The sequence below is a fragment of the Netta rufina genome (assembly GCF_964035555.1).
Source record: "Netta rufina genome assembly, chromosome: Z".
Classification (NCBI taxonomy): Eukaryota; Metazoa; Chordata; class Aves; order Anseriformes; family Anatidae; genus Netta; species Netta rufina.
Window position 1 is genome coordinate 77,802,717 of NC_140126.1, and position 22,248 is coordinate 77,824,964.

General features: G+C 44.0%; 1 protein-coding gene across 4 annotated transcripts in view; it reads right to left on the bottom strand.

The window, feature by feature from the left end:
- Nucleotides 1-16,677: 16,677 nt before the first annotated feature.
- The window catches only part of ELL2 (elongation factor for RNA polymerase II 2), a gene marked incomplete at its 5' end in the record, with an annotated part of 39,937 nt that continues 34,366 nt past the window's right edge, over nt 16,678-22,248 (bottom strand). For 3 of the 4 annotated variants that reach the window (XM_084305530.1, XM_084305532.1, XM_084305533.1), the window contains 3 exons: nt 16,822-19,300; nt 19,431-19,475; nt 20,542-20,713. In XM_084305530.1, coding sequence (XP_084161656.1) covers nt 19,184-19,300; nt 19,431-19,475; nt 20,542-20,713 — 334 coding nt within the window. In that variant the 3' untranslated portion in view covers nt 16,822-19,183. Of the gene's footprint in view, nt 19,301-19,430; nt 19,476-20,541; nt 20,714-22,248 lie in introns of all 4 variants that reach the window. The other variant, XM_084305531.1, reaches the window with a different exon arrangement.

Below are 22,248 nucleotides of genomic sequence, written 5' to 3' on the forward strand. Positions count from 1 at the left end.
TTTTATGCTTTTTTTTTTTTTTTCTGTTAACCAACCTTGTACATGATAGACAGACACAAGAGCTCTTCCCCTACCCAAAACACAGCTTCCCAAATTCTGCTTGCTGCAACATCAGCATTGTAGATGGAAAAATGCACTATTGTGTACAGAAAAAATGTGTATTCTGAGCTCTACCCACTCTTGTTCAGAGCTGAGAAAGGAAAAATTAGGCTCTGTATCCTCTTTGTGCACCATGCCACATCTTGCACACCATGCTTGCCAGGCATCAGCTGCGTGCTTGGTACACCACAGAAAATCTCTAGATTAACTTCTCCTGCTTTCAACTTCCATTTCACTCGACTAGTAATAAGGAAACAGAAGACTTCTGAGACCCACTGCTCTTCCGAAATTATTTTATGTGGTAGGTGTGCTTCAGCCTTTGTGACAGCCTTCACCTGGTTAAGTACGTGATCTCTCACCTTGAAGCTACAGCAAAATTAGGCACTACCTATGCATGTGTTTGTGGACTGCATATACCAGATTAACAGAGTTAAAAGTTGATGGTTTTTAGGAAAGTACGGTGGATACTTGAGGCATAGAAGCTTGTTTTGCCTAAAGATACTTGTTTGGTCTTTTTTTCAGAGCTCTGAGAATATCTTTGCTGGAGCATGGGGGGCAACATGGTGAGATCCAGCCACCCTTTGCAGCACCCCAACCCCTACAGTGCCTGGCTGCTCTCTGCTTATGTGACAGCCCTCAGGACTGGCTAAAACCCAAGCCCCTGTACTTGTCAAAAAGATGTGGGGTTAGACTCAGTGTGATAAAAAGCTCCTGGGAGACTTTTATTGAGCCTGGGGCTGAACACTCCCAGGAAAAATAAGGGTTTAAGAGACGACCCACACTTGTATCATCCTTCCAGCACCAAATAACATCAGATGGGCATGGAGCTGAAGAAATATAATAGGGCTATCAGTCTACAAGGAAGAGAGACCTGAAATACAGAAGGGAGAGAGATGTGAGCTGCTCTTCACAAGATATTTGTATTTACAGTCTGCACGCACAGCAGAGAACGTCAGGGTGCAGGAGAGCTCCTCCTGTAAGAGGTTCTGGCTGTGTCATCGCATGTGTGCTGCACTTTCCTGAACACGTTGTATGACAGCTGTGTTAAGTACCTGAACAAAACCTGGGGTTGTTGGTTTAAGATATTTCAATCCACACCATGGGGTATGGGTTGCGATCACTGCTTGCGGGGCTATTTGGTTATTTGGTGCCTAGTGTCCTGGAGCTATACGTTCAGTGATAAACACAGGCTTCACTGGTATGTGTGTCAAGAGCCTGTAATTGATGAGGTTGTGCAAGGATCAGCTCTCACTTTTCCAGTGTCACCCAGGTTCAGCATCACTTACTTATTCTGGATGTTGCCGCAATGAAAGTGTGAAAATCTCAGAAAGGCTTGCTAATGTTAGATATTCACCTGGGAATATCTAAAAAGGTGTAGGTACACGTCCTTTTGGGGAAAACCTCTGCTGTGAGAATGCATAAAAATGCATTACTAATGTAAGGACAAAGGGAAGGATAAGTGTAGTGTTAGTCTCACGCAAAGAAGTGTGTAAAAATATTAACAGCGTTCAGCATGTACCTGCCTGAGTCTTGATCCTATACAAGCTTGAAAAGTGTCCACAACATTATCTTCTGGTAATCAGCAGATTATAAATCTGTTAAGCCTTTTTATGAATCATTTATAAATTAAATATGTGCAAGTTATCTCCAGACTGAGAACATCTGAACTGAAAATTTACTTTCAGTTTAATACTTATATACGTATGTTTGCAGTAAAATGTTTGTTCTTCCTCGTACATGGTGCCCACACAAATTTAGATTGCAGCATTTCCAAGTGGCAGGCTGGCTGGCATATTGAATATATACATACAGTTCAGAGGCATGAAAGTAACTCTAGAAACCTAGTAGCTAAACATGTCTATCAGGTTGTATAAAAACGTCCACACACATTTCTGTGTATGCGAATGATTAATTTTTAACTTCTTCTGTTTTCTTTGAAATTGATTAAATTTTGGAGTCTTTTGTAGTTGAATGGGAGGGCTAATAGCCTGGGTTTTTACCCCATGAACGGAGAACTGTGACTGAACATAAGGAGTCTTACAAGCTGTTAATGTAGGAAAAGTAGTATCGGAATGGGAACAAGAGGCATGGGTGCTGCTCACACAGTATTTTATGGCAGGTCAAGACGGACACAAAAAGCTTTGGGGATTTAGGTCCTGCACCGCCGACCTGGTGTGACTCCAGGTCGGCCCTGAAAATGGGCCCAAACAGCTCCACCTTGCACCACTGAGCAAAGCAATACCCAAATACCTTGTAAAACATGAACAAAGTGCTGGTCTTCCTGAGCCCTTTCTGCCTGACAGGAGGCACAGAATGGGTGATGATGGTAAGAAATTTTCCTCCCAGCAGAAGGAGAATCACAGTCTCGAGCTGGGGAAGATAGGTGGGGAAATAGTGCAGGGGAAATGGATTTTGCAAATTCCAGCAAACTCGGACAATTCCAGCAAAACAGCCATGTGTGCAGAGGGAAACTATTTTTAGCAGCCAGTCAGGGGTCAATGAGTGTCCAAAAACAGTAATGCTGCCACGGTTCCAAAATTGTTTCCCTTAAAGCTGGCTTTACAACAAAGGGGAGAGCACATCTGGGATCCCAGCTGCACACAGGACCCACATGGAGTGACAATCAGCACATCTGTAGGAGCTGTTTCAGGACAGCACACTGATCTGAATCGTTTAGGAGATTAGGAGAAGGCACAACTCCTGTTTTCCTGCACTGTTTTATTTGTAGGATAAAAGGTTAAGCTTCCTAATATTTTGAAGGAAATGTGGTTTGCGGTGATTGGCAATAGGTGAATATGAAGCGTTTGGGAAATCTTTTATAGTTAAAAGTAATTCATTAGAAATCCAGGTAGGTCTTGTGCTTTGCAGCTCCTTTTTTGTTCTAGCTTCTTTGACAAACAGTTGGCAGAGAAATGTCCACTGTGTGGACATGCTGGTGATGTGGCAGATGTGAACAGCTGTGTGTATCAGTGAAAACATTTCTTTTAGCCAAGAGTGTAATATTGCTGCCCCTTTACACTGGGACAGCATGGACACAGCCTGTCCTCAGACTCTCTCCTCCTCCAGTTAGAAACAGATATTTTATTATTATCATCATCATCATCATCATCATCATCATCATCATCATCATCATCATCATCATCATCATCATCATCATTATTATTATCATTATTGTTATTATTTCAGCAATATAGTGCAACAATTGCCCAGATGTGGGAAATGCAGTAAGTTCTGTGTTTCTCCCAGGATCAGGAGGGTCCTTTGTGGTTAGGGGCACTGCCAGGGCCACTCCAGCAGTGGGGGCTGAGGAAAAGACATGGGGGAACTTTGGCGATGTTGTGCACCTCTTAAAGCATTTGCTGACTGTCTTGCCTCCTGTGTCCCTCCTTATACCTGTTGATAGCGAATTTTAGGGGTCACCCAGTCAGGGTGGCTGTTTTAGCTCCTTTTCATGCAGATTAACGTGGCTACAGTCTGGTGTGACTGATGGAGAGTTGCATCCTATGGGATGCAATAGAAATGGAGGGCAGATGCCATAGAACTATTGCCTGCATTCAAGCTACAGCTACCTAGGAGCCCATGGCTGCCTCTTCTCCATTGAGAGAAGAACGTCTGGTTCGGGCTTGTTGACTCTCAGCATATTTCTACGTGAGACTCAAGTATGAACACAGTATAAGCAGGTGCACTGCTCCCACCCACATCAGGGGATGGAGAGCAACCTTGGGTTGATGTGATGCTTCCGAGCCGGTCATAGCCTTCTGCTAGGACTTCAGCTCTTTTCCTGCTGACCTCTCTCAGCCTCTTATCCCAGGGGTCTCAGAGGTGCCCTCATTAATGCTTTAGTTCTTTGTCATTGTACTGATTGGCACCACCCCAGCAGGGGTATTTAAGATACTGTATAGACTGGTATGTGAGGTTGCAGATGGAAAAGATCACACAGAACATGCAGAATGCCAAAATTTACTGTTCTGGGCCAACAAGGACAACTGAAAATCAAATCAAACCTGGCCTTGTGCTTTAAAAGAGATACAGGATTTTGCACCTGCCCCCTCATGTTTCCTAGTGGAATACCATGTTCTGGCCAGACGTTAATGCTAGGTGGCTAGGTTAGTTTTGATTCCTTTAAGCATTAGCCCAATCCTTAAATTTTATCCTTGAGTTGGATATAGTAGAGAATAACAATAATTTGAATAATTTTGTGTAGCTGTCAATTTCCTAAAAAAAAATGCACAGAAAATATTTGTGCATTTGCTCTTAACACATATTTTATTTTATTTATTTATTTATTTATTTCTGTACAAGAGCCTTCTGCATCCTTCATGAAAGCCTCAGCGACCAATTTTTTGAAGAAGGAGGCTGAGGAATGGCTAAATAATAGAAAGGGAGGAAGGAAGGAAGGAAGGAAGGAAGGAAGGAAGGAAGGAAGGAAGGAAGGAAGGAAGGAAGGAAGGAAGGAAGGAAGGAAGGAAGGAAGAAAGAAAGAAAGAAAGAAAGAAAGAAAGAAAGAAAGAAAGAAAGAAAGAAAGAAAGAAAGAAAGAAAGAAAGAAAGAAAGAAAGAAAGAAAGAAAGAAAGAAAGAAAGAAAGAAATGGAGAAACAGAAAGGAAGAAAGAGAGAGAGAGAAAGGAAAAAGAAAGAAAAAACAGAAAGCAAAAGAAAGGGAAAGGGAAAGGGAAAGGGAAAGGGAAAGGGAAAGGGAAAGGAAAAGGAAAAGGAAAAGGAAAAGGAAAAGGAAAAGGAAAAGGAAAAGGAAAAGGAAAAGGAAAAGGAAAAGGAAAAGGAAAAGGAAAAGGAAAAGTGGGAACATGCCCAACCTGTTCTTGTTTTCCTGTGCACCTGCTATTAATTGCTGAGTAACATGGCTTGTATGTGAAGCGAAAGGTGTGCTGTTTTGGTCCTGTCCCTTTGAAGAATTATTATCTTAAGGTATTTAACATATCCTGGCACAGGACGGTTAAAAGCATGATTTGTATTTTCAAAGAAATATACTCTTTCTAGTAATAATGTTAGATACTTTCATTGATCTTACATATGTTAAGCATTCTGTGATCATCACGAAAATTGGCAGAATTTGTATCATTTAGGTGTTATATAGAATTATTTAATAGCATTTGCAGTGGCTGTGTGAATTTCTATCAGAAAACCCAAACTGAGATGCAGCAAGGCTAAGGGAATTTATTACAGCATACACAAGCAATCCTCTGGACATCCCCAAGCTCTGCCTTCTTGACACCAGATAAAAGGCCTTTCTTCCAGTGCACTTGAAGGTTTGTTTTGTTTGTGCAGAGTAGCTTCATAATTTATGTTGAGTAATCCTTATATGTATGTGTATATATATATATAAAAGCCTTTGTGTTCATATTTGCTTATTGGACAAAAGACAGTGTTTTTGTTTGGCTACACTGTTGAAGAGAGGACACCAAATTCATCTTTTGTGTGCATACATGAGTTTCAGTGTTGGGACATTGGGAATCACTTTGGTCAGGCACCTCCTGCTTTGCTTGGCTTTGGTTAGTAATTTCCTGTCTTCTGTTCCTAGTCCGTGTTTGTCTTGTGAATTACATTTCCTGTCTATGTTTCTCTAAGTGTAATAATGTTCCCTGGGTGATGGAGTATTTGTTTAATTGAATACTATTACATCTGAGAAGTGCTTGGCATCATTTATCATTCTGTACTACCAACACACTGGAATTTAATATATTTCCTCTTGCTTTTGTACTTCTATTAGAAAATTCAAAGCAATTTCCTAGTGAAAATGCTACTGCTCAGTGTGCTCTGTGAGCCTCTGTCACGACTTTATCTTGCAGACATTTTGCATCCACAGATTTTCCTTTTGCTGCTGTTGATACCCATCAGCCATGGGGTCAGCTGTTTCAGTGTGGAATAAGAACCAGGGTCATAAATTTCATAAAAGGAAAATTGAATTGAGCACAGTGGGAGGAAGGAAAATGCTGTGAGAAAGAGAAAAGAAATACACATATAAAAGGTGTATTTATTTTTACTTCTCTGCCAACAAATCCCAATAAATCTCAATTTTGTATTTGTGTCACATTTATACATAATCTTTATCCACATTTATACATAATACTATTATGAATATAAGTTTCTGAGTATTCTTTTTGAATGATCATTTAATTTTATTTTATTATTATTATTTTTTTCTGTTGTGAAGAACTGCATTGCTTACGTTGGTATTTTCTGAGGAGAAGCAAGGAGATGTGATCCCCTCGTACCTTGTTCTGGGCATAGACAAGTTGTTTGCACAGCAATCTGTCTTCCACAGTTTATAGTTGCAGCTGGGACGACATCAGAGCTAAAAATGATCCTTACATGTAAATGTATCCCTGAATGTGTTAAACAAGTGGAGCAGTTTGGAAAATCATCAAAAACACCAAATACTAAATAACTACATGTGAAATGCCATTTTCCCTTTTTTTTTTTTTTTTCCTATTTTTTTTTCCTATTTTTTTTTCTTTTCTTTTTTTTTTTCTTTTTATTTTTTTTTATTTTTATTTATTTATTTATTTATTTTTAATTGTTTGTTTGTTTGTTTCTGGGTCTTCGCTGTTGAAACACCAGAATGGTTCAAGGGGGAAATGTTTGGGGCTCCCCGCCGGGTGCTCGAGCCTCTGACCAGGAGGAGGTGCTGCGGTGGGACGGGACGCGGACAGGTTCCCGGCGTCTCCTGCAGAGGGGAGACGTGAGGTCTGTCCGTGAGGTGGCTGTTCCCCCTTCCCAAGCAGAAATCAGCTTGTCCTTGTGCAACGAGGTGTCCCACCCTCTCCTGCTGAACAGCACGCGTTACCCAGAGCTCAGCCTTTGCTTCCTCCAGCAGCTTCTTCCCATGCCCGTGAAGGCTTCCCCCTTGCTCCCTAAAAACAAAAATTCCCCAAACTAGCTTCACAGGTTGGGTGTTCTAAAAGGCAGTGAGACTGTTGGAAGTTGCTGGCTCGGGTTCAAGGAGCCACCAGCACCATGTGCCTGAACCCACCCTTAAAAACCTGAAGCAAACATTTGAGCTGTCAGAGCTGGGCTGGGAGCCCAGGGGTGGCAGGAGAGGTTCAGTAATTCAGGTTTCCTAATGACAGAAGAAAGTCACAGTGACATGGGGACGTGCTAGGGACATAACAGTCTCAAATGGTTTTGGGGCGGCTTGGGTCGGGCATTAGGAAGAATTTCTCCATGGCCAAGGATTTAAACAGGCTGCCCAGCTAAGTGGTGGTGTCCCAGTCCCTGCAGCAATTTAAGAGATGTGTGGACGTGGCACTAAGGGACACAGTTTGGTGGTGGGACTCAGTAAGCCTGATGATCTTGAAGTCCTTTTCCAACCTAGATCATTCTGTCATTCCACAACTTCAGGTTGCTCCTGTCCTCCTGTCAAAACAGGGTGCAATGCTGGTGCAAAGGGCCCCATCAGCACGTCAAATGCACCCTCATGGGGTGTGGAAGCTGCAGTGCTGCTCACATTCCCATCCCCAGCACAGTGTGCTGCCTCCCAGCCTCCCCGCTGCCTGCAGAGGGCTGCCCTTCACACAGAGAGGAAGCTTTGTCCACCCAAAGTCACACCTGGGAAATCCTTTCTGCTGAAGTTGGATGTGACTCCTTCCCCAGATTGTGCCTTTTGATGTTTGTGCTCTTTGTTTTTAAGTGTAAATAGCCCTTTAAAGCAATGAGGCACAGGGTGTCCTACTTTAAAATGATTTTGCATCTTCAAAAGGGAAGAAGAAAACATGTCGTATATACTAGAGATAGTTACACTGAGGATTTCTGTCTCACCTTTTTTGTGTGTGTTTATTTCTTTCTTTCCTTATTTGTTTATTTTGTTGTTGATGGTTGTTGTTTGGAGAGGGCTTCTCTTGTGGTGATTCTAGTATTACAGAGAAAACGACTTATTTTTAAATGTATCAGAAGGAAAATGCTGTGCCTTATGAGGGTGACAGGCATTTTACACACACAGAAATCAGAAGCATTTCAGACTGCGCTGTTGCGTAAAGCCTGGAACTGCTGTAAAGAGGTGCTGTGTCACAGTATCACAGCAATAAACATCTTTAACGTGGAGATAATTATGGGGTACGATCAGTGGCTGCGCCTACCTTTCACTCGTGGCAGGAATCAGCAGGAAAAAAAATATTTTGTACAATAAATGATGACGGTTGAAGGGGCTTAATTACATTACTGCTTGCACCAGTTGGTGGACATGTCCACAGTCTGACCAGGTAGACAATACCCCTTGGCAGCCTGCACGGAGGACATCAACCTGGCCTCGGTTTGGTTTTGCAGCAGATGTTCACGTAAATAGTCACCGAGATCTGGGACTCAATCTGCAGTTACCCTTGAGCAGCAGGGTACTCACCGTTGCACAAGGGACAATAACCCAGTGGCTAATTACAAACGGGCCTTCCAGCCTTCCACACGCCAAAGCTCCTGGTTTGCAGGCACCTTGGCGCTGGCTGCTGCCAGCAATTGCCACAGCATGTGTCCGTGTTCCTCCCCTGCTTCCTCCTGGCGTTCCTGAAAAGTGAAGAAGTGAAGCCCTGCTTTCCATGGGCTCACTGGTCTCTGCTGCCCCGAAGGGTGCCAGGGGCTGCTGGGGGGCTCAGCTCCCTCTGGGCCAGCCCCCACCTCCTAACTCAGCCCCCGAGGGGTTCTGCTCTTTGCGGAAGGTGGAAGCAGCAAATTCCAGCCCAAGTTTATTTCTCATTTCCAGAACGTATCGTTGCCTAAAATTGCTGTGGAACTTCTAAAACAATCGTTACAATGAGTTGTCCTGTGGACTTAAACTTTGCCACGTTCTCCCAGTAGTAATCTGATTCCTTCCAGATACACAAGACTGGGGGTGAGGTGTGAGGTAGGGGAGAAGGCAAGGGGTGAGCACTGTGTTTTTTAAGGGTGAGTTTACGTTTCGGTGAAGGTGTAGAAAACCAAAGTGTCTAATTCATTTAATGTACACAGTAGCAGGTGGCTCAGAAAGAAGAAATAAGGACCAGTGCCACTGAAATTCTCCTCTTACACTGTGTAAAGGCTCTTCCCAAGTTTGTACCCTAGAAAACATGAGAGGCAATGTGCTTTTTACTTCATCAAAGACGCTTCGTGCTTGAAGCCACTGGGAATTTACAGAGCAGTTGGGTAGCTCCATATCTACTCTCAAGCAGCGTGTAAGCTGTTAAGTGACAAAACAGAAGGGCAAAGGTGGTTGTGTGTAGCCCGCATCGCTAGGGCCAGAGCACCTTCCTAAAGCTGGCACGTTGTGCTGCAGCGATGAAAAGTGCTCCTGCCACGAGTGGCATAGCTGTCTGGCTTGTTCATGCACAAACAGGAAGAGTTTTCTGATTACGAGAACCAAGCGCAATTAATATATTAGGTGATTCAGCTCTTCCCCTTTGTTTACGGCAGAGCTGCATCACGCAGGGAAGTGCTGTTAGGTCATGATGCGAGGGAGGCAGAGCAAGGTGTGCAAATATTTATCAGTGTGACTTTTCTGTTCAGGAGCTGTTGACAGGGATAAATAATGATAAATAATCATAGAAAAAGCACCCTGCCAAACGACCTGAGGATGCTACTTTTGCTGCTCCCTCCTCCCCAGCCACTTCCATATGCTGAGTTGTTTCCACGATATGCACCCTGGTTTGTGTCTCATTTGGATTTTTTTTTTTCCCCTAAGATTTTGCCAAGAATTTTCTAGGGCCCAGGATTTTCATGTGAGACAGTTGCACTTGCAGTTCCCCAGGTGGTCATTATTTAATTTTCTTTTTTCTTTTTTTTTTTTTAATTTATATATTTTTTCTATTTTCAGCCCCAGCAGTTGCTGGCAGTGGGCCCCGCTGTGCACAGCAGGCAGCTGGTGGGGATCTGTGCTCCTTGTGCCCGGGCGCCAGCAGCCACACGGCTTTGAGATCTGAGCACAGGGAGCCCAGGGAGGCAGAAAGAAATTCAGCCCTTGACCTCCAACCAACAAACCGTGTTGTCCTTCTCCGAGGCAGCCTGGCCTGCTTTCTTTACATAACCTTATGCCTCTGAAAAGGTCTGGCAGCCCCTTCCAGCAAGCGCTGGGTCACCGCCTCACAGCACCTGTGGTCGGGGAGGGAGCTTTCCGTGGGTTGGTCTTAGGCAGCTTCCACGCAGACCGTGAGATGCCAGGGCTGTGGGTCCAGCTCCCCCTTTTGAAAAGGAGGAACTTTACCCCTGCTATGGGCAAAAGGCAGCCCCAGCGTGGTCAGACAGCAGCAGGATCCCGCTCTGTGTGGGCAAAGAGAAGAGGCCAGGCTCCGGCATGCCCGCGCTTGGCGAAAGGCGTGCCTGAATTGGCTGAGTTGGCTGTCCCTCTGGGCCAAAATAGGCCCGGGATGCTTATAGGAGCTAGAAAAATGCATCACGTTTTCTGCTGGAAGTGTTTTCGTCCTCACCTCGGTGCTCTGGGGAAAGGACCGAGACCAAAGTGGGTTTTGTAACACGCCTAGCCCAGCCACAGCCCGAACACACCTCAAGATCCTTCCACACAGCTGGTCCTGCCCGTGGGTCTTCGGGTGGGCGCAGGTCTCACAACTTTTTTTTTCATTACTTGTCTTCATGCCACCAAAACTACCTTCTCATAACTTCTTTTTCATTGTTTTCTACAGCTGAGGCAGGAAGGAAGGAAGGAAAAGTGGTGTTAGCCACTTTTGACCGTATCAGGCTATTTGGGTTGAAAAAAGTTGGCTGTGTGGGTACCAATATTAATGAAGTCTGGCTTCCTGCAGGTTCATCTTTTGTGGCTGGTTATCGTTGGGGCATCTAAGAGGGATGAATGATCTGATTAAAATTTTTCCTGCTGCTGAAGGAACTTTTTTTTTTTTTTTCCTTCCCAACAGGTTTTCCCTATGAAATGCAGCAGGGCATGAGTTTGCTCTGCTGAAGTCAGCAGCTGACAGCACTGTCAGCAGAGATGGTATCAGTGAATGCCCCAGGTGATTTGTAAGAAAATCATTTTTGAAACGGACGCCCTCTGGAGGGGAGGGTGACATTTATAATTAATTCCCCTTGTGGAGAAAGCACCAGTGTCGAAACGAGGAGAAAAGACATCTGGAAGAGGCATCTTGCATAAAGGTGCTCAGAAGGTCTGTGGATTACTGCCCACTTGTAATTATGTCCAAAATGTAATTATTAATGCTTTGTAATCAATACTCCTGCGGGGACTTAATGAGTTAACAAAGAAATCCTATAAACTAAATCCTGAAAGATAGACGGAGCTTCTTTTCAGGAAGAAAAAAAAAAAAAAAAACAACCTATATTTCTTAGAAATATAAGGGAAGAAAAATCCAATTTCAGGTTTTCCATAATTGGTTGGGGATGGAGGGAGTCAAGTTTAAATAAAATCATGTACATACTCAGGTCTGCCTCTTCCTGTCACACGATCCTGTTTGCTGTCCTTGGCAGGCAAATCCTTGTGACTTTTGCAGTTGCTCCTGAGATTATTTCTCATGGCAATGCCCCCTATAAGACCGTGAGGGAACCAGAGATAGTCACTATTGGAAACGGTGTGAACGCTACCTGTTCTTTCCCTCAGCTGCCAGTCCCAGGAGGAAAAAAAAACACCCTGGTGTGCACTTGCTCTGAGGAGCATCATCATGGAGACGGCTGCTGGTGGCACGTGCAGCTGGGGGCCCCTCTGGAAGTTTCCATAAAACAGCTTTTTCTGCCCCAGAACATGAATGTGAGCTGTCGACATGCAGGTCGTGGCCCCATGGGAAGGAGGGCTGCTAGCTTTTGTAGGCCAGTCCAGGGAACTTCTACGCGATTTTTGTTCAGACATCGCTCTTCCAGCTCTACCTCAGCACATGGGCGTTCTCAGGAGATGGGGCCTGGAGAGATCCAGGGCCCTGGCCAGAAAGGACTGGTGCTCTTGGTCTGCTTCCTGGATGCTCTATCTCAAGATGCCTTCATAGCAGAAACACCCAACAACAAAGGCGTGTTGTTTTGTCAGCCAGAGAAAATTCACAATGTAAAAACACGTCTCCATGTGCTTCATCACAACTGTGGCTTCTAATTCTGGCCCTCAGCTCATTTCATTAATTAATGTGGTCACAGGGAGATCAATGAACAAGCAAACTTCCAGCTGGCTGCAGCAACAGACAATCAAGATAAGCCCTCTTTGAATCACAAACAAGTGTGGTATTGGCTATTGGGATCACTGTCCTCCTGTTTTAACTTTTCTCTCGGCACCATTTCAGCTAAAACACTTGCAAACGGCAAGGACACATTATTATTATTATTATTATTATTATTATTGTTATTATTGTTATTATTGTTATTATTGTTATTATTGTTATTATTGTTTATTTATTTATTTATTTATTTTGTTATTTTTATTTTTTATTTGCAGTGGGAGTAGGAAGAGAAAAGCAGAAGAAACAATGTAGCCAGAAAAAAAAGAAGGCAAAAATACCCTATGGTATGCATGCTTTTGTTGCTAATATAAGAGGAGGATCAGGAAAAGCATAAGAGTAGATTCTGAGTAAATTGGTTATTTAAAATGTGAACTCATGGTCAGTAACAAATTCCTTTTTGTCAACAGCAGTTCGCAGAAACTGAAGAAAAAAATGCAGTGTTTCTGGAAGGCACTTGTGATACTCAGCTCATGGGCAGCTGCAGCAAATAGAAGGATCGTGCACCTTTTCAGATAATCTGAAGAACCTGTTTATGCAAGATGCTGGCTGATAGTGGCAGAGGATGGAAATCTTCCATGCAGTAATCAGCCTGCTTGCCCACAGCGCTTGCCAGTAGGACTCCAAGCCTTTCAGAAAGACTGAGATAAAAGATGAGGAGATGTCTGCTCCCCACGCCCGTGTGGCTCCCGGCCCCTTCGCTGGGAAGTGCTGAGCGAGGAACTCCCAGAGAGGCACCGCTGGCTCCTTGGGGCTGCCTCACTTCCCTGTGTCACAACTCAGAGGCGGCTCCTCCTCTTGTGCCTTTCGGCTGGTGAGTGTTGGTGTGTTGGATGCCCTGCACACAGCTTGCAGAGGGTTTCCCAAGAAAGGGAGATGGGACAGCCTCGGTCTGCTTGTCCCCCAGGGCAAGGTTTTTATGGGAAGAGAACAAGACTGGGCAGCACCCAGCGCCACTGTTACTGGCATCCTGTAACCAAATAGGCACCTCCGTAGATGTCTGAGCCTCTCCTGTAGGTGATCTCTGCTCATGTAGGCTGGAGCTATCAGGGGCCTGTACCGTGCACTGCTTTCTAGTGCCATGATGGGGATCCTCTACAGAGCGCTGCCTTACTCAGGGCTTCGGAGGTCAACATCCTACACTTTGCTGTTTCTCTCTCTGTAGCTGTGCTTCCCTTACTTTACACCGTGAAGATTCCCATGGCTCAGGTCTCTGGCATGGAGGCTGAATGTCCTACTGGGCGACTGGTGACTGCACAATACTTTGCTCTCCTTCTGGCTTGGCAAATAGGAAAGAGTTTCGCAACTCCAGCCAGAGAGTCGCTCTGGCAACAGTGTGTGCCTGATACGAGCAGGGGGACGTATCACGTTGGGCAGCAGGCACCTGCAACGCCCTGCTCCTTAGCTGGGTGCGGTGGCGTGGCGGTGGCGAGCCTGGGATGTGAGCAGCAGGCTGCTCGGGCAGTGCGACCACGGTGACCTGGGGTGTGCACAAAGCTCCCGAGTCGGGAAGTACAGCTCCAGATGCTGCTGTGGGTGCTTTTGCTGGAAAAAAACACCACGCGTGCTCTGAAAAACTGCCATTGTTTGCCCACAAACAGGGGCCACCTTCCTCTTGCTGCTCTGGAAGCACTTTGTCCCTTTTCTGCTGAGCTGCAGGACCGCCAGCGGTCTCCAGCCCCTTGCAGTGCCCTTCTCATCCTGCTGTTCTCCTGGCACAGCCCTGGACCCAGAGCAGCTTTATCAACACCAGTCTTGCTGCATTTTTCTTTGCCTGTCAGCCTTTTCCACTTGCTCAGAGAGCGAGTGGCATTTCAGCCCGGGACCCTGTTAAGTCTGCGTTATCTTATCTACGCTGTCACTCCCGTAAGCCCATGAGAGCCTGCTCATCTTCTTTTCCCTAAAAGCCTGCATGGTGAAATTTTGACGGCGTTCTGACAAAAATGTGCGACTGCAAGTGGTTTCCTGTGGCAAGAGCTGGACGGACGGTCAGAAATCTCACAGGGGACAGGATGCTTCAGAGGGAGGCAGCCTTGGTTTGGAGCCGTGTGCTGCAGCCATCAGTGCTGCCCAGGGCTGGCTCGGGCCCGTGTCACAGCAGCGGTAGCAGGGTAAGGGCTGATAGGGGAGGGCAAGTGACATAGTGTTTGCTGTCCTTTTTTTGGGCTGAAAGACAAGCTTTTGGTCAAAGTTTTACAGGCTTGTAGTTACTTCTTCTTTTTTTTTTTTTTTTTTTTTTTTTTTTTTTTCTTTCCCCCCAAGCATTTTTGGCTTTCCTTTGAAGAGGTGTTCTCTGTTTGTTTTTTTCCAGGTGTGTCTAGTGGCCAACATTTATACTAATAAAACGGGTATATTAAAAGCATGCACTTCATTGTCTTCAAGGCCAGGGAAAGTGTGTAGGGTCTGTCAACCTCACCCCATCCCTGCTGAGCACCCAGCAGGATGTCGAGGTGAAGATGAACACACGAAGCTCTCAGTGGTCTTTGCTCAGGATGAAGGCTGGAGTGTTGGCTACAGGCAGGCAGCGTGTGTAACCAGCAATCACATTTTAAGCATCCATGAGTGCTCAGCTAACAAGAAAAAATAGCCAAAAGAGCCTGAACCATGGCAGCCCCATTATCTGTGCGAGACAGAGGAGCTCAGTTTCGTACATGAGATATTGATAAAGACTGTGGTGTCTTTTTACATACATACACGCTGCTTCCTGTGATGAAGGCCTTTTCAGCATCTTACGATCTAGCCGTTTTCTGATGCTGCAATTATCCTCCAAGCAATGAACTGAGGCAGTTCATTGATGGCAGCTCAGCATCCCAGCAGTGGCAGATCCAGAGCAGGAATCACAGCTCCCCAGTGCACTACTAAGCGCCAGGCCGAGGCACAGCCCTGGTGCTGCTTCTAGGCTTACCACTGCACCAGAAGCCCTCCTTCCACATGGAAAGCATGACTACATCTGTGTGTGTCATCAAAATTTAAGCTTTTACACGTGCTAAATGAAAAGTCACCAATGCAGTAAGTTACAAAGCGAGAACTTCAGAAGTGTTTAGGTTTTAGGGTTTTAAAGAGTGTGTGGTTTCTGGAGGGGTGTTGTCTTGCTTTTGGCAGCCAGAAATGCACAGGACTACTACACGTGCAGAATTTACACACCCCAAAAGCAGTTTAAGGGCACAGTGAAATGTGAGCCAGCATAAAAATACCTGCTTCTAAACCCTTCATTCATGCATCAGTTTTGCATTTGTAACCAACAATTACCTGTGGGGAGCAATGCAAGTGTCCAGTACTAACAGTTACTGACCAACAGGCAAGCAAGCTCTGGAGCAGAAGAGCCTGAAATTCAGCCAACAGCGAGACCTGGAAGAACGCTGCCTCCTCACCTCTGGCCATGCAGCGCTGGGAAAAAAGCCCCGTGGCCTTTGACAGTTTTCCAGACACTATTTTTTTGGCATGTTGAACATCTTGCTCTTTCAGGTTAGGAACTGCTCTCAGCATAACAAAATAAGGATCAGGGGTCAGCTCCAGCTGAGGAAAGGGAAGAGGAAGAGGCCAGATGTTCCCTTGGGTGACAGAAGGGAGACCAGCTGGAAGCAGAAGACGACTGGAGCAGGGTGCTCAGTCGAGGATGGCAGAATGCAGCTCCTGCTCTCCAGCAGCATTTTTCTCACTTCCATGCCCCTCAGCATGGCGGCAAGGTGACAGGCCACACACACCCCGGGAGAGCCACCCCCAGACAAGGACAGGCCCACACCTCGGTGTTGCAAAGTCAACATTTTATTGAACCTAAGTTGATGCAGAACAGAGGGGCAACAACGGCTCGAGTGTTCATTAACAAAAATGCCCCAGGGTCTTTCACATACAGTTTTAATACAGTTGGTACAGAAACGATTGAAAAAGTTTTAGAATACTCTCCAATTCAGCAAGGGGGATTCGCAGCCCTGCTGTAAGCCTTCATGTTCCCAGATGCTGTCCTCCTTGAGACAATTCCATATCCTTGCCCAGAAGGTGGCTATGGAATTGCTGCCCACATCCCTCTCCCCTCAGGTACACAAACAGAGGAAAGCAAAACTTATGAAAAGAATCATACTTCAAAGCAGCCATAGATCTTCACACGAATCTACATTTACATATCCAGAAAGACTGGTTGTAACATCACCATTTTAAAAAAGCTAACGTATGAGCAAAGTTACAATATCGACACCTTAACCTGAATCCTGTTTAAAACATGTTGAAGCAACTTTGCCTCTACCACTTACCCAAGTGTTTCACAAAACACTTGCAAAACATTTGTATTACTACTTTTTGGTAACTGACAAGGTCAAATGAAGGCTTGGAAGCAGTCAACAGCGATGTGCTTCCTGTGATAGTTTGGAGCTACTGTTTTGAGACAGTTTTCTTTGGGCATAGATTCCCTCCCCAAAACCATAGCAAGATTGGAACACAGTCCTCCTCTGATTATTTTCTTTTTTCCATTCATCTGGACAGGCTGATGCCTGCCTCTTGACTACATGTTTTTTCAAGCCGCAGTGAGATCCAGCCAGGCAGGAGCACATGCAGCTGCCCCTTCTCTACATCAACTGTTTGCTCTGGGCTTGCTGTAACCCCAGCCAAGACAACACTATCCCCAGTGCTTGTTCCTCGGAGTGAGCTGGACAGCAATGGAGCGTGGGACAGGCAATACAGTCACAGGCCCAGCTTCAGTGAGTTCTCTGCATCTGACGAACAGGAACGACAGCTCAAGGGAAACAAGAGATATGTATTGCAAAACAGTGTTGTAAATCTGCATAGGCTGTTGGGTATACTTGCAAGGCCTAAGAAATGCTCGATGCAAATGGGCAAAACCTTCAATTAAGGTCGTTACAGTAGCTTGTCAGGTCTCATGATGATACGCAGTGGACCTCTCAAGTACAATAATCCACAGCAACAGATACACAGGCTGTAAACCAGAAGATGCATGCAAATACAGATCAATCTTTTTCTCGTAAAAGGAGAAAAATTAGTAAACGACACTGGGTCTCAGTTACACAGTGGTAGCACTACGAATGGTAACAACGCAGCTGTAGAGCAGCACTGCACGTACCACAGTGGCAGCTAAAGTCAGATCTGTGCATACAGTTTAGATAAAGAGCACTGCCAGGGTGGGTCCCGATACCAGAAGCTTCCCCTTATTTTAATCTGAGCAGCTGCTTTGTTTCTGGGTTGAAATGGAGCCGTCCAGTGCAGCTACAGTGCAGTTAGCAGCCCCTGCACTCAGAGCTGGGCACTGCTGTGTGCATGCTCAAGACCAAGCTCCATCTTTGCGCCCAGAGGAACGCAGCTGCTGATGGGAAGCAAGAGGTCTCCCCTTCACTTTGCCATTTGAAATGTGCAGTATAAGCCAAGGGACTCAGCGCCAACTTGGTCTCAAAATACGTAACAGAAGTATAGTGTTCATGCAAGAGAAGGGGAGATGCCTCTTGCGTCCTCTTTCATCTTCACATATGGAAGGCATCTGAACCCACAAATTTAAGGCAAAAATTCATATCCCCATTTACCTGAATGCATATTTTCTGGCAACTCTCAAACATTTTCTGGTTTACAGTGACACACAACATGATTTTTTTTTTTTATGCTGGAGATAAAGTTTACTAAAGATACTACCACAATTTTGGCAAATATTCCAAAACCAGATTTGTAAACATAATGCTTCCCTTTTCAATTGGCAGCATTTTTAAGAGACAAAAACAATAAAACAAACAAAGATTTTTGCTCTATTTTGACCAGATAACCTGTGTTTTCACATGACAAAGCAAGCAATAGTTTAAATCAAAATAAACCAAAAACTGCATGAAATGAAAGTTTGTGCTGTTTGGTGATCACAGTATTTCATAGTTAAATACATCTGTTTGTTACATTCCTGGCACCCAGGAAAAAAATCTTTAAATATACATTTCATGTAGGCAATAGCTTCTTTGCATATCTCTCTTCAAAAAATACTTTATAGCAGTATATAAATAGGTAACCTACATGCTTAATTTTATATTCTTGCCCCAAAACTATATATCTGTTTAATTTTTGTAAAGTATCAATTTTCCCAACATTAATAAAGCTGACAAACTATTGAAATGGAAATGTTTTCATCTTCCACAAAAGAAGTAGCAATTTTATAGGAAAAAACCTACAGCAACACTCGTCAGTTGTTTTAACCTGAGCGTTTGGCCTACTTAGAGTAGCAGCTTTTTTTTTTTTTTTAATTTTTATTCCCCATCACACATGCTCACACCCACACATTCTTGCACTCACACAGTACAGGCACACACTTCCAGACATTGGTAGGCCACGTAGTGCTTCCCAGGTGCTGCAGAGAAGTGGGAAGCAGTGTAGCTAATAATTTAGCTACACTAAATACACACAAGCAAACACCTTAAGGCAACCATTGCAATGGGGGGTTTGAGTTGCAGTGATGAGTTTCTGTTGTAACAAGTATGGGCTGTATATAGCACTTATATACATGCCTCTTTAACCCTCCAAAACAATGTGTTTTGTTTTGTTTTTTTTTTAATTTTTTTTTTGTGCAAATTTCTAAACCTTCTACCATTTAAGGCAAAGAGTTTGCATTAACAAGAAAGGTCAGAAAAATAGCCTTATATTTATCCAAAAGTACTTCAGTTTGCTACAATATTTTCTTAAAATGTGCACAACTTCATCGTAGATGGGCTGGGATCCCAGCACCTACTAATAAGATGGATTTCAATGGACAAACATAAGTCTTGAAGAAAAGAAGGGACCAGGAAAAGCAGCTTCAAATATGCATAAGCAACACCACCAACAACAGAAGTAGTCAACTCAAGTATACTAATACTGAAACTTTTGTAATGCAAAAGTTCTAGCCTCTTAGAATCTTAGAGCAACTCATCTGGAATTTTAAATAAATAAGCTTCTGTTCATTCACATGTTCTGGTCTAAGCAGAAGACTAGTGCCATGATTCTGCTTGCCGTTGGTCAAATTCACCTATAAGTCTTTTAATATGAGACAGCTTGTTATGTAGATATTGACATCTATATTTCTCTTCATAGTAGTTGGGGCTAGACTGTAAAGATAAAAAGAAAATTAGGGCATGAAAATATTTCTGAGTTTAGTATTTCATGTCCCTTGCTTAAAAATGGCCTCAAGCCCATCACAGCAATTTCTAACTCCCACAGAGCTTGTGGTACACATACCTGTTGTACCTTTCGATACTCTTCTAGGACTTCCTCATGAAGGATCTTCAAGGAAAAAAAAAAGTGAAGACAATAATAAAGAACTTTTCACTGCTAATAGAAAATGCAACTATGTAAAGCAGTAAAAATGCAAAGGTTTACTCAAGATATTTTCTTATCCAAGAGCCATCCCTCCCCTGTACGGAAAAAAAAAACAAACAAACAAACCATAACCAGACCAACAAACCTAGGAAACAGCCCAGATCTGCAATTAAACCTGTAAATAAGCAACAAGAAGAGAATGTGTTTGAAGATTCCCTTTGTGAAGTCATTCATGCCACTGTAAAATACCTGTGTTCACAGACAGCTCAGTTAGGTGGAGTCTTCAATTAAGGGCTACACAACTCCTTGCAGGGTTTTGTGAGGCTACGAGAGCTAGTCCACACTGAGTCAGACCACATATGTGAGTTCTGCAAGGTTTCTCTCATTTGTCTGACCAAGCAGTACCAACTATTTTTAAATACTCCTTCTACTCTCAAATACATTTGCAATCTGTCAAAAAAAGCTTATAAAGGGTAGCCAGATACTACCAAGAACCCTCACCATGCACACAGAATTAAAGAATATCAGTACTGAACAGATGAAATTTGCATGTTCAAACAATGTCATCCCAGGCTCAAAAACTGGAATGCTATGTTCCTAGTACCCTTCTTTGCTAAAATTTTCAGCTAGGGTTTGGGCCAGCCACCTAGAAGCTGAATATGTTTGTTGCTGTAGGTCCTTTTGAGTACATGTAGTTAAATACATATTCCTTCAGATAATGGAAAACAGCTGGTCAGCAAAGCCCAAGGATTATAGCTGCTGTTCTCCATATTTCTATGCTTCTCCCTCATCAATATAGCAGCACATCACTGGGATGCTGTGGGGCAGAGTTAGCAAAGCCACAGCCAATCTGGTAACTCCAGCTATATGACCAGTCACTTGGTCTCTCCTGAACACTGAACTTTTAAAACCTTGTCAATACAATTTAATGGATTACTATGCTGAAGCATCTGCCTGTGCTGAGAATGTGGACTTTTGGAAAAGATGAGAGAAAAGACAAACAAACGTGTGTGGTTTTATTCTGCTTTACCTGATATTCCTTGGACCCTGGAGAAAGCTGTTTCCTTTGTGCATCAAGCTTCATGAATCTCCTGGTGATATTCTCCATCCGAGCATACAAACTCCTGTATTCATCATACTCTGCATCGAAGTCATCCTTGTAACTCTGGCGCTGCTCATGAGAGACTATAGCTATGTATTTCCTAATGGAAAAAAAAAAAAAAACAAACAAGCGTGTGTATGAGTGTACACCAAAGCCATTTCATAGTATCAGACAGGTGCTGTGAGGAACGGGTTAATTGCTGCCCTCTGCCCTTCTTTACCTCTGTGAGGAAAGAATTAACTGTTCTCCTAGAAGCTAGGAACTGATTGCTTTGTATCCGCCCAGAGCTGCAAACACAGGCCTGGGCACTTTGGCAGGATGTACTAGGCGCAACAAGCTGATTATATGACAAAACACCAGAAGTGTTGTTTTGAGAAACTTCAATTCCAGAAAAGAGCAAGGTCTCAGGGAGACAACAACAAAGGACACCTGTCCTGCTGTGCCTGGCAATAACAGAGAGCGATCAGTGGACTCCAGACTGGTGTAACGATGTGCCTGGATGTGTTTGGATAGTACAGAGCAGAATCCAGAGACCATCAAGTCCCACCGCCTGGCCACTTCATGACTAACTGAATGGCAAGTGTCAGTTCAAGTCAAGCTTTGGCTTTTCTTGTTTTCTCCCCGCAGATGCGAGCTGCTGCTCTCCACTCTCCCTGTGAAGCCTGACTTTGCATAACAGAGGGCATATATTTTCTTTTTCTGCCCCAGTTCAAGGAGCTCTCTGTTCAGCCAGGCTGGTTTTCAGCCCCACTTGTTTGACTTGCCACACACTGCGTTTGCCTGCATCTGGGCTTTTAAAAGGTGGTTCTTCAAAACCAACCAGCTCTGATGGACCCCTAAAAAGGGATGCTGCTAACTAGTTCCCTGAGTAGTTTACAGTTTGCTCTCCTATAATCCAGGCCGGCAACTCTGCTTATGTCAAAATTCTTGACCTCAACTAATTCCCAATCACTGTGAACAAGACAAACACCTACCCTCACCTGCTTCACAGGGCCTTCTCCATTCTGAACAGACCTATGAGGACATCCCCTTCCTAGCTGGCTAAGTGTTTGAATTCTCAGCCCAACGCAGGAAGCATTAAACTGCTGCCCCACAGTGCCTCAGGCTGCCCACGACGCACGGCTGCATTAAATATGCAGAAGCTATTTCTGTGTTACAATGTGAAGAATAATCCTCTTCTAGAAAACTATTTTTAGTATTTTAATAAAGCATTTAGGCAACCTACTGATTCTACTGTTATGCCATTTCAAAGCAAGCTCTTCCATACTTCTTATTGCAATGTGGTACGAAAATTTTCATTATATAGGAAGTGAATTTTAATTTTTGGGCATCTGACGTGACAATCTGCTATGGAGCTAAAATTAAACTCAATTGGGAAGTCTTTCTTCATTTGTAAAGAGTGCAATACCCCAATCATTGCAGATATGCAACGTTTCATATACAAGTTTAGCACATTTGTACTTTTTTTTTGTAGTCATAATTAAGAAGCTAGAATTTAAATTTGAATGGAGGTTTCATGACCATCTCTAGGCCCCTGTTTTACAATTTTGTGGTGAAACTGGATATTTTGCTGTAGCTTCCAATTAATCAGATGTACTTTAGATGTACTAAGTAGTGAAAACACAGGACAGGTGT